Source organism: Notolepis coatsorum, assembly GCF_963971535.1.
Source record: "Notolepis coatsorum genome assembly, chromosome: 4".
NCBI classification, from domain to species: domain Eukaryota; kingdom Metazoa; phylum Chordata; class Actinopteri; order Aulopiformes; family Paralepididae; genus Notolepis; species Notolepis coatsorum.
Genome location: NC_140168.1, coordinates 123,011,582 through 123,025,951, shown reverse-complemented (window position 1 = coordinate 123,025,951; position 14,370 = coordinate 123,011,582). Strand labels below are relative to the sequence as shown.

Below are 14,370 nucleotides of genomic sequence, written 5' to 3'. Positions count from 1 at the left end.
GAGATTACACCCATGCAGCCTCGAGTGTCGTGTGCAGTGTAATTAAACCCCATCCAAAGGGAACACAGTTTCTTGAGTCTGGCGTTGTTGTACTTTATCTATTTAGTGTTACTTTTGGGAGTAGTGGGGGAGAAATGAATGAATGAAAACTTTATTTAACAGATTGCAGAATGGGTACAATACAGTACGGCGCAGTAATAAGAACGAGCCGCCTCGGAAGAAGACGGCCGCTGCTGCTGAAACCACCGCCTCGCGTCGCCTCGCTGGCTCTTCCGCTTCACAGCGCGGCAGCGGGCGATAAGGGGGGCGGGCTAGCGCGCGGTCACGTGGGCTTAGTGGCCAATCAGAGGAACCCGGAAACCGAACTGCGTTGTATTTGGCATAGACGCTCCCCCACCAGGAACTTTTTTGTTACAAAGACTTAATTTCCTGCATTCTGGTGCAGGAATTCTTAAATTTTTACCCTTTAAATGCCAGTGTTTGTGATGGCATCACAAATTATTTAAGAGTTATGACTGTTTAGACAACGTTACTCTGTCACAGTGATCTCCTGGTTGTTCCCCACCTAGGTTATCTAACTATCGCACTGCCGCAACTAGAAACACTGGAGGTGGCCTGCTTCTAAGTTCAGTGGCCTGACTGCAAAAAAAATATATATATATTATAATCTTTCTTAATTTTTTTTAATTATCTGCACAGGCCAGGCCACTCCCGGTGCTCTCGATGGCCAGTCCGGGCCTGAACCAGACCCTTAAAGGTATTTGAGAGGATCTGAAGATGTTCAACTCTGGAGGAGGAAATAATGTCCTTGAGGTGCTGTCAACATACCGGCTTCCCCCTCCTCAAATCTGACCCCAGAACAACATCTGTCTTAAAATTCACCCTCCCTAGTTCACCTTGGTCTGATGCTCAGTCACTTGATATAAAGTACACCCCTTCTGTGTTATGATCTGACCCTGAATCTGTCGACGGAACCCACACCAGACCTGAGTAGAATACCTGAATATGGTCTGAGCAGCTTGAGGGCTTTTGTAGTTTTATTTATTGAGTTTTATATTATTTGAGTGCTTAATATTTCCAAGATAGATGATACAGGTCTTAAAAAGGGATTTGGAAGTGGACTTCTCAGTTTGGTTTTGGTTTTGATTTTTCTTTCAGGTATTCAAACTGATTTCAGATATTCTGAGCAGGTCTAGTATGGAAATTACCCTAAAAGATCAAATGGATGACACCTTTTTTTTCCTTAAAAAAAGATCTCTCCATCTCTTCCTATTGTTTTCACATCTGTTTTTTCCAATAACAATGCTGGTCAAATTAATATAGAGTAGAGTAGACACGGAACAATCAATGTCATTATAAATGTAAGAGGAGAAAAGGAAGGAGGGAGAGAGAAGAGAGGAGGAGGATGATGATGATGATGATGAAAGGAGTTTAGAAATATCTGGCTGGCTACTCCCTCCTCCTCCTATGTACTTTCCCTGTCTTCCTTGAGTTGAGGCCTGTCGGAGGGGAGGGTGAGACCAGGGACTCGCCTGGAACCTCCAGCTCAAATCAGGAGCCCGGTCCATGGGAAGGGAGTGGGTGGGTGGGGGGGGGAGCTAGCAGAAGTGGTCGTCCTCGTCCTTGTCATCCTTCATGCCTTTCAGCCGCAGGCGAGCGAAGTCCTCGAAGACAAAGTCATCATCCTGAGAGAAATTACTGTGGGATGGACGGAGAGAGAGAGAGAGAGAGAGAGAGAGAGAGAGAGAGAGAGGAAAGGAAAGGGGAGGGGATGGAGAAGACAGGAGAGGAGTGGAGAGGGGAGGAGAGGAGAAGAGAAGATAAGAAAGAAGAGGAAGAGAGGAGAGGAGAGGCGTTGGGGAGAGGAGGGGAGTAGAGGAGAGGTGTTGGGGAGAGGAGAAGAGAGGAGAGGAGAAGAGTAGAGAGGGGAGAGTAGAGGGGAGGTGAGGCATTGGGGAGAGCAGGAGAGAAGTTCAGCTTAGCAGAAAACACTGTTCATGTGATGAACGTTATGCTAATTCCAAATTATCCAACAAAAAGGACACACACACACTTACTTTGTCTCAAACTCTATCAGGTTTGTGTCCACTGGGGCGTCTGTCTCTGGGACAACTGTGGGACAAACGACAGTATACTCTATAGTCAACAACTATGTATCAGGTTAAAGGTTTCCTACTTACCCATGATGTTGTTTTATGCTGTTCCTCATACTAGCTTCGGCTAGTTAGCCACAAACCAGTGCAAAGTCAATGGGGTCGAGCTCCTGCCTGTACAAGCTGGCCGAGGCTCACCAAAACCCACTCCACAGTGCCTCAGTCAGCGTGTACAGACAGGAGCTCGAGCCCATTGACTTTACATTGGTTTGTGGCTAACTAAATCCAAAGCTAGTATGACGAATGACACAGATTGTGCTGAGAGGGGATTCTACCAGTCAACATCAATGGTAAGTAGGAAAACTATCTATCTTGGAACTATCTCTTTAAACTGGAACACGCCAACATTTTGGGAAATTAGCTTACCGTCTTCTCCAGAGAGAGACAAGAGGATAGGTACCAGTTTCAGTAGAAAGCTATCTGGCTGCACGTTAGCCTAGCTTGGCACAATAAATGGAAGCGGACAGGCATTGTCCAACTAACACCTCTCCCGAAGGCTAACCGGCACTGTCCGCTTCCATTCATTGTGCTAAGCTAGGCTAACGTGCAGCCAGATAGCTTTCTACTGAACGCACAGAGAGGAAACTGGTATATATCCTCTTGTCTCTCTCTGGAGAAGACGGTAAATTAATTTCCCAAAATGTTGGCGTGTTCCTTTAAGCAGTTCATCTGTGGGTCCTACCTGACTGTGGTCTGGAGGTGGGCTGGTCTGTGGGCTTCGGGTGCATCAAGACGAAGGGCAGCTCCACGGCAACGTCCCTACACACACACACACGCACACACACACACACACACACACACACACACACACACACACACACACGCGCACACATATTGATGCAAAATAAAAAATAACTATTATGTTCTGATGGCCTGCCATAGATGTGTTGTCCTATGGGCCACCGTCGCCGAGCCATACTGCATATGTTCTGCCGTGTCATAGCATACTGTGTTATTCTTTGATGGGCCGCCGAGCCATACTGTATATGGTATAATATTGCAAAATGTATGCACGACGATGCATCCCGCTCTCGTAAGATCCCCATTCCGCACTTAATTCTAAATAGAGTTCTGTCATTAAAATTCTCTGTAATCTAAGCCTGATTGTTAATTCCTTGTGTCAGTTGCGTTTTTTTTTATCAATCAAAGCTTTCAAATTGTTTTAAAATGGTGTGGGCTTTTTTTTCTACATAGATAGAGAGGCCTGCTTAGCTATTATTAAAACGCCACTGCCTATGTTTCTTACTTAGTAAAAAACTATAGCCTAGTAATTCACTAGTGTATAAAACGTGTATGGTCCGTGTTTAGTGACACACACACACACACACGCACACACGCACACATATTGATGCAAAATAAAAAATAACTATTATGTTCTGATGACCTGCTCTGCCATGGTGCTGAAGGTCGCATTTATACTAGTGCAGGGGTGGCCAACCCGCGGCTCTTTGCCCGTCAATGTGCGGCTCTTCCATCCATAAAGAAAATTAAAATAAATTATAATATTTTCTTTTAAACTTTTTATTTTTTTAACTTTTTTGTGTGTGTCACTCATTCCATAAGGACGTAGAATAATTTTTTTTTTTTTTTTTAAATGGCCATTTGCATGTTCTTGGTATCTGTATGGGGGTAGATTTCTATCAAAAATAAACAAACGCAAAAGTAGAATCCACAATCGTAAAAACTATCCACACACACACACCTCAGAATCCACAATCGTAAAAATGATCCACACACACACACCTCTCAATTTGTGTTTCATAAATCATAAAAACACGCTTGATTTGTTTAGATTTACGTACGGAATTGTTAGGGTTTGGTACCGACCTCAAACGCACGGCACAGACAGGTAGTTCAGAGTTAGCCAAATACTAGGGCGTATTTATTTTCAGAGTCAAAAAGGAGCAAGTAACAATCTTGAAACAAAGGGAGACTGCCTTCAGCAGAGTTATCTGCGGCTCTGCAGATCCTCTTGGTGTTCGAGGTGGGGAAACGGTGTTGACGCCGAAGCGGCTCTGCAGATACTCCCAGCTTCAACAAAGCGCAAGAGTAAAGCGGGTAAACGAGGCGCAGCTCAAAACGGGGGAACAAGGTCTTCACCAGCGGCAATCCACAGATGTCCTGGAGGGAGAGTAGACGAGGCACAGCAACGGGGAACAACAGGCAGAAACAGAAGTATTCAAAACAGTAGTACTCAAAACGACCCGACATCGAATGACAGAAGGTCCGAGTATATGAAGCCTCTGGAGCGCTGATTGGAACACACATCAGGTGCGTGATGGTAATTGATACTTGACCTAGAAGTGTGCATTAGGCAACGGACCAATCATCACAGTACCTTAAGAAGCGTGTGGCGGGGAATGAACCAATCCTCACAGTACCCCCCCCTCCACGGGAGACACCCGGCGACCCACTCGGCCCCGGCCTGCCCGGATGGGACCGAAGGAAGCCGGCGATCAGGGGCACTGGAGAGGGGGACAGAGACAGAGGCCCGGAGAGGGGGACCGGAGACGGGGACAGAGGACCGGTGAGGGAGGCTGGAGACGGGGACAGGGACCCGGTGAGGGGGGCCGGAGAAAGGGACAGGGAACCGGCGAGGGAGGCCGGAGACGGAGACAGAGGCCCGGAGAGGGGGCTAGAGACAGGGACACAAGGGGAACCCTGGGGCGAAGGACTGGACGCTGCCTGAAGACACTGGGCATGACAGGAGGGGCTCCACCCCCTGATGGTGCCGGAGGACCAGGCGATGTGGGGCTCATGCAGCACGAGCCAGGGCCGACCCAGGACTACCGGGACAAGAGGGGATCTGGTAATGAAAAACTGGAGTCTCTCAACGTGGTTACCAGCCACGGTGAGGAGGACAGGACAGGTGCGTTGAGTGATGTCAGCCAGGCGGCGATGATCCAGCGCGAAGACCTCCAAGGGCCTCTCGATGTCCTCAAGTGGAATGTTGGCCCGGGTGGCAAACTCAACGTCCAGGAAACTCCCATCAGCACCAGAGTCAATGAGTGCACCCACCGTCGCCCGCTGGTCCGCCCAGGCTAGGGTGACGTTCGTCAGACGGTTAGGTGGTGCACGGGTGGGGGAACAGGAAAAACGGCTCACCAGGATCTCCCGGGGTCCCGGCGAGCCTGGTCTTCTTGGCCGGGTAGGGCAATTGGAGACACGGTGTCCATCCCGGCCGCAGTAGAGGCAAAGGCCGGACCTGAGCCTGGACTCCCGTTCGGCCGGGCTAAGGCGGGTGCGTCCCAGCTGCATGGGTTCCTCCTCGGTCACAGCCCGGGAGGGAAAAAACCCACCAGTCACGGAGGGGGCAGGACGGTCAGCAGAACGGTCCCGAGGACGGGGGGTCTGGGGAACGTCTGGGGGTCCTAGTCGTGCTCGCTCACGCCTTCTCTCCCGGAGGCGTCCGTCGATACGGATAGCGAGGCTGATCAGGCCCTCGAGAGAATCGGGCTCCTCTTGGGTCGCGAGCTGGGCCCTTACTGTGTCGTTGAGCCCCCTCAGGAAGGTGAGACGAAGCGCTTGATCGTTCCAACCGCTCTCCGTTGCGGCCAGTCTGAACTCCAGCGCGTAGTCTCTGACACTGCCACTGTCCTGCCGGAAGGTGCCCAACCGAGCTCCTGGGTCCTGGCCACGAGCTGGGTGGTGGAAAACCCTTCGGAGCTCTGCCACGAAGTCTGGGTAGGAGAAACAAAAATCGGCCCTCATAGCCCAGGAAGCAGTGACCCACTGTGCTGCTCGGCCCGTGAGCAGGTTAGTCATGTAGGCTACTCGGGCTCCCTCTGACGAAAAACGGCTGGGTTGATGAAGGAAGACCAACTCACACTGCATGATGAATGTGGCACAATCCTCGAAGTTACCCTCGAACAGACGTGGTTCGGAGAGACGGGGCTCCCGAGGTGCGAGGTCTGCCGCGGGTGGTGAGCTGGCTGAGACTCCTGGGACAGGTGGGGTTAAAAGCAGAGTGTTTAATGCTGTACTGAGAGCCTGTAGCTGGTGCAGAACAACAGCCTGCTGATACCCCTGGGTAGTCTGCTGGGTGGCCAGAGTGTCAATGGCATCCAGAATAAGCTGGACCTCGGCCCGGAGGTCCTGTAAAGCAGCTGCAGCCGCACCCAACTGTTGGGTGTGGTCGTTGACCAACTCGATCTGGACCACCAACGCTGCCCTGACCCTGTCTGTGTCGGCTGAGGTCGTCATGGGTCGGGTCGTAATGTTAGGGTTTGGTACCGACCTCAAACGCACGGCACAGACAGGTAGTTCAGAGTTAGCCAAATACTAGGGCGTATTTATTTTCAGAGTCAAAAAGGAGCAAGTAACAATCTTGAAACAAAGGGAGACTGCCTTCAGCAGAGTTATCTGCGGCTCTGCAGATCCTCTTGGTGTTCGAGGTGGGGAAACGGTGTTGACGCCGAAGCGGCTCTGCAGATACTCCCAGCTTCAACAAAGCGCAAGAGTAAAGCGGGTAAACGAGGCGCAGCTCAAAACGGGGGAACAAGGTCTTCACCAGCGGCAATCCACAGATGTCCTGGAGGGAGAGTAGACGAGGCACAGCAACGGGGAACAACAGGCAGAAACAGAAGTATTCAAAACAGTAGTACTCAAAACGACCCGACATCGAATGACAGAAGGTCCGAGTATATGAAGCCTCTGGAGCGCTGATTAGAACACACATCAGGTGCGTGATGGTAATTGATACTTGACCTAGAAGTGTGCGTTAGGCAACGGACCAATCATCACAGTACCTTAAGAAGCGTGTGGCGGGGAATGAACCAATCCTCACAGGAATTCTAAAAACAGCTTGATCTGGTTAGATTTACGTACGGAATTCTAAGGACACGCTTGATCAACTTGGAGTTACGTACGGAATTTTGAGACAAATATTTTGCTGTTTTCCCCATGGGGATTCGTGTGTGACGCTTCTTCTTCTTAGAGGTCTATCAAAAATAAACAAACGCAGAAGTAGAATCCACAATCGTAAAAACGATCCACACACACACACCTCTCAATCTGTGTTTAATAAAACGTTTGATCTGCTTTGACATGGACCACACGTTTGACATGGACCACACACATTAACAGTGTTGTGAAGAAGGCACGACAACGCCTCTACTTCCTCAGGCGCCTAAGGAAGTTCCAAGTCAGCCAGAAGATCCTTAAGAACTTCTACTCATGTACAATAGAGAGCATCTTGACCGGCAACATCACCTCCTGGTTTGGGAATAGCACTGCACAAGACCAAAGCAGACTACAAAGAGTGACACGTTCAGCCGAACGCACAATTGGAGGGGGGCTCCCCACCCTCCAGAACATTTACTACAAGCGTTGCAAGGGCAAGGCTAAGAGAATCATTAAAGACTCCAGTCACCCGAACAACTGCCTCTTTGAACTGCTGCGGTCAGGCAAGCGATACAGGAGTCTCAAGGCGAGCACAGAAAGACTCAAAAGAAGCTTCTATCCCCAGGCCATCAGGCTGCTAAACGAACAATGAATGAACACTACACAACAACAACCACCAAACGCACATAGCACACACATCCACACGCACACACTCACTTTAAACAAACACACTGTAGCACCCACTCCACACACTTATAGCACACACCCACTTTAAACAAACACACTGTAGCACCCACTCCCCACACTTTATATTTATGGATGAAGGATTGCACTACAACTCGTACACCTTACTGTAAATTGTACCTAAAATTGTACCTCATCCCATTTCTGCTTTGCACTAGATAGTACTGTACATTAGTACACTGCATAGTATTGTGTATTGTATATTATATGGTAACTCAGAACATTGTACATATGTCTATACCGAACACTGTGACCTCATTTTCTTCTTCTAAATTCATGCTATATTATGTTATTATGTTATTTGATACTATCTTGTCTAGCACAGTCTCTGGAGCGTAACAGTAAGAAGCATTTTGTATGAAAGTATTCTGTACTTCTGTATGACAACTATTAAAGAACTAGATTTACGTACGGAATTCTAAAAACACGTTTGATCTGCTTGGAGTTACGGACGGAATTCTAAGGACACGCTTGATCTGCTTGGAGTTACGGACAGAATTTTGAGACAAATATTTCACTGTTTTCCCCGGCGGGGATTCGTGTCTGAAGCTTCTTCTTCTTTGGCGCTACCAGTGGCTTCTTCTTCTTCGGCGCTACCAGTGGCCAAAATCGCACATTATCTTTAGCCCTAGGCATCAACATTTCATTATGAAAATGAATGCTCAAAGTACATATAGTACCATTTTGAAGATAACAACTAGGGCTTTCAAATGATATAAAATATCTGTATGATTATCATGATTATTATTATTAATATCTTTCATATTTGATACAGAAATTATTACAAAAATCTTGTCCGGCCACCACATTTCAACAAACTGCATTTTCAACCACTTTACTGACAAGCTAGCAGGAAACTTAGAGGGTATGGGATATAGACAATTATGTGGGCAATATAGAACAGCTGACAGATTAGAAATATAATTTATTGTTCAAAAGTTATGATAATTATAGTGATAGTAATAAAACAATTCCGTCTGAAAATGTACTTGAATGGGTTTATGATGAATATCTGTTTGTGGGTATGCTCAAAGTAATATATTATTCATATCTTTCATATTTGATACAGAAATTATTACAAAAATCTTGTCCGGCCACCACATTTCAACAAACAACTGCATTCTGAATTAATTTAGCCTTGTAGGTTCTAATCCCATCGTTTATTTGTATTGATTAAGTCAGTTACTGTACATGACACTGTATGTCAAATATGCTAAGGTAATTAGCTTTAACTTATTGCTTATTAAGAAATACATAATGCAGTATATAATAATTGTATATAATAATTGTAAAGTGTTTTTTGATGTTTTTATTTTGTTTTGGTGTAAATAAAAAGAAACTGATCAATTCAAATCCGTTTTTTTTAAACTTTTTTGGTTAAAACACTTTTTTTTATTGATTTCCCCAAGGGGATCAATAAAGGAATGTCTTATCTTATTGTATAGACAATTATGTGGGCAATATAGAACAGGTGACAGAAGTTATAACCATTATAGTGATTAGTGGGAAAACTAAATACAAATTCCATCTGGATTTTCTTTGTGTTTTGTCAAAACAATGTTCTATAGTGAGTGGTCTTACCTCCTTTTCCAGGATTACTTCAACTTTCAATATCTGGCAGTTACTCTGTCATTATAAATGCTTATACGCTCACTACGCAACAAACTGGATGAGCTACAGGCGAATGTTTACCATCAGCAAGAGTACAGGAATGCATGCATCCTGGCCCTAATGGAGACGTGGTTGGACAATCGGGTTTCCGACTCGGACCTGTATATTGAAGGCTTTGGCACACCAATACGACTCGACAGAGATAAAACCATCACAGGTAAGCAGAAAGGGGGAGGTGTCTGCTTATATATAAACCAAAAGTGGTGTAAGACTGTTACTGTACGGGACACAATATGTACAGCTGACATAGAAATGCTGACTGTGTCTCTTCGCCCGCATTACCAAGAGAGTTCCCGCAACTCATGTATGCAGTATAGTGTACATCCACCCCTGTGCCAACATGAACAATGCACTGGAAGTTATAGTGGACATCAAAATATCAACAGATGCACCTAAATTTCTCCTAGGCGACTTCAATCACTGTCAGCTGGATGGTGTCTTACCTGCATACCACCAGTATATTGATTGCCCTACACGACTCAACAAGGTGCTGGATAAATGCTATGGCTCTGTTCCCAGAGCATATAGATCCTTCGCGCTACCAGGCCTGGGACTTACGGACCACAACGCAGTTCTGCTGGCCCCTGCATACCAACCAGTCATTAAAAGAGAAAAACCAACCATAACGACATCCAAGGTCTGGTCAGAAAACAACATTGAGGCCCTTAGAGGCTCATTTGAATGTACTGATTGGGATGCTCTTGTCGAGCCAGGCTATAAATGATAATGTAGATGTAATATCATCATACATACATTTCTGCGTGGACACAGTGATACACTCTAAAGAGACACAAATATTTCCTAATAATAAACCCTGGGTAACGAAGGACCTGAAAAGCATTCTTAATAAAAAGAAAAGGATATTTTTCTGTGGGACACCTGAGGAGAAGAAAGATGTTAATAAAGAGGTCAAACGAGCAGTGAGACAGGCAAGGCTAAACTATAAGAATAAGATAGCAGATAAATATAATCAAGGGGAAATGCGTTCAGCCTGGAAAGGAATTAAAATTATGTCCGGGATGAACACCAATACAGCCCCTAAAAATATACAAATAGGAAATAGTAGCCATGACTCCCTGCCAGACGAGGCAAATAAGTTCTTCTGTCAGTTTGACTCTCAGGATTTTAGTGCTGAACTTAAGAAGCTATCAGATTCACTCACCTGGCCAGAAGTCTCCACGCAGTCATAGCTAAACATTTAAAAGAGATTAAGGTAAACAAAGCTAAAGGGCCAGATGGAATATGTGGAAGGACACTGAAACACTGTGCTGATCAACTGAGTCAAGTGTTTCAAAGACTTTTCCAGCTCTGCTTGGACTCAGCAGTGGTTCCTGATCTCTGGAAGAATTCTATCATCATTCCAATTCCAAAGATCAGCAGACCCAAAATCCTCAACGACCTGCGGCCTATAGCCCTAACATCACTAGTAATGAAAAGTCTGGAGAAAATTGTGAAATCTGAAATTGTTGATGCAACCAGATCAGCTCTTGACCCCATGCAATTTGCATATAGACCTGAGAGAGGTGTTGATGATGCCAAATTATTAATTTTGAACTCTGTACATGCACTTAGAAAAAAAGAACACGTATGCAAGATTACTCTTTGTTGACTTTTCGTCAGCCTTCAATACAATGCAGCCTCACATACTTGTAGAAAAACTTATAAATGACTTTAACCTGGATCACCAACTTATCAGATGGATTATCAGTTTTCTTACCAATAGAACTCAGACAGTAAGTATAAATGGAAAAAGTTCCAAATCAATAATAATTTCCACTGGCTCACCGCAAGGCTGTGTTCTTTCTTCTCTTATTTTTGTTTTATACACAAATGATTGTCTTAGCAAATATACAAATCACCATATTGTAAAATTTGCTGACGACAGTATTATCCTATCTCTTCTCAGTCAGTCAGATAAATCACACGGACCCATAATGCAAGACTTTGTAGACTGGTGTGATGGCTGTTTTCTGGATTTAAATGTATCCAAAACCAAAGAAATTATTATCTCACCAAAACACATAGAAGTCACCCCAACAAGCATCCACTGAGCTGAGGTGGAAATTGTCCAGAACTACAAATACTTAGGAACTGTGTTTGATGACCAACTTAAATTTAGTGACAACACAGATGTTATCATAAAAAAGGCTCATCAGCGTCTGCTTATCTCTTACAGAATGACCTCCTAGACCCTAATCAGTCAGGCTTCAGGACTGGTCACTCCACAGAGACAGCCCTCATTGCGGTCACAGAGGCACTTCACTTAGCGAAAGCGAAAGGCCTCTCCTCTGTCCTGATTCTCCTAGATCTATCTGCAGCCTTCGACACAGTCAACCACCAGATCCTCCTCGCGGCCCTCGCAGGAATGGGAGTGGCTGGCTCTGCGCTGACATGGCTGTCATCATACCTTAATGACCGCTCCTACCAAGTGTCATGGAGAGGGACCCTGTCGGCCACCCGCCCCCTGCGGACGGGTGTCCCCCAGGGCTCGGTTTTAGGACCCCTTCTCTTCTCCCTCTACACTAAATCACTGGGTAACATTATCACGTCTCATGGCTTCTCCTACCATTGTTTTGTCTTGAATGTATAGAAATGCAGCTGTTTGTGATATCATGCTTTAAATTGCCCCTTGCGGGACTAATAAAGTTTTTTTAATTGAATTGAATAGAACAGTGTGTAATACCAAAAAAGTTAAAAAACGGATTTGAAATGATCAGTTTATTTTTATTTACACCAAAACTTGCCCCACAATGGTGGAATGAACTACTACCCACCCCAGTTAGGACAGCCGAAACCAGTCCAATCTTTCGCCGTCGACTAAAGACGCACTTCTTCAACCATTATCTGAAAAATAATAATAATAAAAAAAGAAAAACTAACCCTAACTAACCTTACTGTCATGCACTTGTCCTAATAAACTAACCTACACTGTAACACACAACACTTTGATGAAATATAATGTAAATGTAAAACAAAATAAAAACATCAAAAAACACTTTACAATTATTATATACAATTATTATATACTGCATATGTATTTCTTACATAATACAGCTGCAGTGTTCATCAACTCCTCTGGGATAAATGGGGAAACAATGCTCCATAAGCAATAAGTTAAAGATAATTACCTTAGCATATTTGACATACAGTGTCATGTACTGTATCCTTCTTTTTATTAAGAATGCTTTTCAGGTCCTTCGTTACCCAGGGTTTATTATTAGGAAATATTTGTGTCTCTTTAGAGTGTATCACTGTGTCCACGCAGAAATTTATGTATGATGATATTACATCTACATTATCATTTATAGCCTGGCTCGACAAGAGCATCCCAATCAGTACATTCAAATGAGCCTCTAAGGGCCTCAATGTTGTTTTCTGACCAGACCTTGGATGTCGTTATGGTTGGTTTTTCTCTTTTAATGACTGGTTGGTATGCAGGGGCCAGCAGAACTGCGTTGTGGTCCGTAAGTCCCAGGCCTGGTAGCGCGAAGGATCTATATGCTCTGGGAACAGAGCCATAGCATTTATCCAGCACCTTGTTGAGTCGTGTAGGGCAATCAATATACTGGCCGCTATGAAAACCAGAGACAAAAAATGCTCTGAACTTCATAAAAGTCAGACAAAGCTTTCCAAAAGCTCAAACAGTGAACTCCAAGCCCACGTGGTTGAACTAAAAATCCAAAGAAACAGACTAAGAAATGACGTAAACACCATGATCAGAACCGCAAAAAGAAATTTCATCAACGACAAAACTGAGGAAAACAAAAACAAACCCCGCGAACTTTGGAAATTACTCAATAATCAACTAGGCTGCAGTAAAAAACTTAAAACCAGATTCTCAAACATAAACATAAAGACGGACAACACGCTCATCACAGACAAGCTGGATGTAGCCAATTACTTAAACATCTTCTTCACAAACATAGCCACAACACTGGTAAACAAACTACCCTCCCACTCAGGGCATTATGGGGTAGAACACATAGTAGCATACTACAAAAACCTAGGGGTCCACAAAGACGACTTCAAACTTGAAATGGTAACAACCGATGAGGTACTCAAAAAATTGAGCGCCCTCCAACCTAACAAGGCCACTGGCCATGACAACATCCCCTCCAAATTCCTCAGAGACGCAGCAGCCGCCATCACCCCAGTCATCACACACATAATAACCCTCTCTATAAAACAGGGGCACGTCCCCAAGGACTTCAAAATTGCGAGAGTGACCCCTCTACACAAAAAGGGCAGCAAATTAGACCCAGGCAACTACCGCCCTGTTTCTATTCTTACCTCCATCTCGAGAGTCATGGAGAAAATAGTCTATGAACAGGTCGAAAAGTACTTGGCGGAAAAAAATCTAATCTACGAATTCCAATCTGGCTTCAGAACGTCCCACTCCACTGACACATGCCTCCTCTATTTGAACGACCACATCAAACAAGAGGTGGACGCGGGCAAATACTGCGGCATGGTCATGCTGGACCTACAAAAGGCCTTCGACACTGTCAATCACTCCATTCTATTGGACAAGCTAAAAGCAATTGGTTTTGATAGCTTATCAGTGAGCTGGATGCAATCCTACCTGGAGGGGAGAGAACAGATGGTAGAGGTAAACGGTACTCTATCCCCCCCCCTCACAGTGAGCTGTGGTGTTCCACAAGGAAGCATACTAGGACCGCTACTCTTCCTAATTTATGCAAATGACATGTCGTCAGCCTGTGACTGCAACTTGTTCCTGTTTGCGGACGACTCAGCCCTGCTGGTCTCTGACAAGAACAAATTGCAGGTTGAAAAAACCCTCAGCACGGAACTAGGCAAAATCTGCATAATGGCTCGCTGATAACAAACTATCATTACACATGGGCAAAACAGAGTCCATTCTCTTCGGTTCAAATAACAAACTCAGCAAGACCGACGGATTCTCAGTTACAGTGGGTGACAATATTGTCACAAGGAAAGA

At 45.1% G+C, this 14,370-nt stretch overlaps 1 protein-coding gene across 1 annotated transcript in view; it reads right to left on the bottom strand.

The window, feature by feature from the left end:
* Positions 1 to 392: 392 nt before the first annotated feature.
* The window catches only part of arrb2b (arrestin, beta 2b), a 259,148-nt gene continuing 245,170 nt past the window's right edge, over positions 393 to 14,370 (bottom strand). Inside the window, exons 12-14 of the mRNA XM_084312624.1 lie at positions 2,836 to 2,912; positions 2,058 to 2,112; positions 393 to 1,698 (exon numbers count right to left, since the gene is read on the bottom strand). Of these exons, the coding sequence (XP_084168750.1) occupies positions 1,599 to 1,698; positions 2,058 to 2,112; positions 2,836 to 2,912 (232 nt within the window). The 3' untranslated portion in view covers positions 393 to 1,598. The remainder of the gene's footprint in view (positions 1,699 to 2,057; positions 2,113 to 2,835; positions 2,913 to 14,370) is intronic.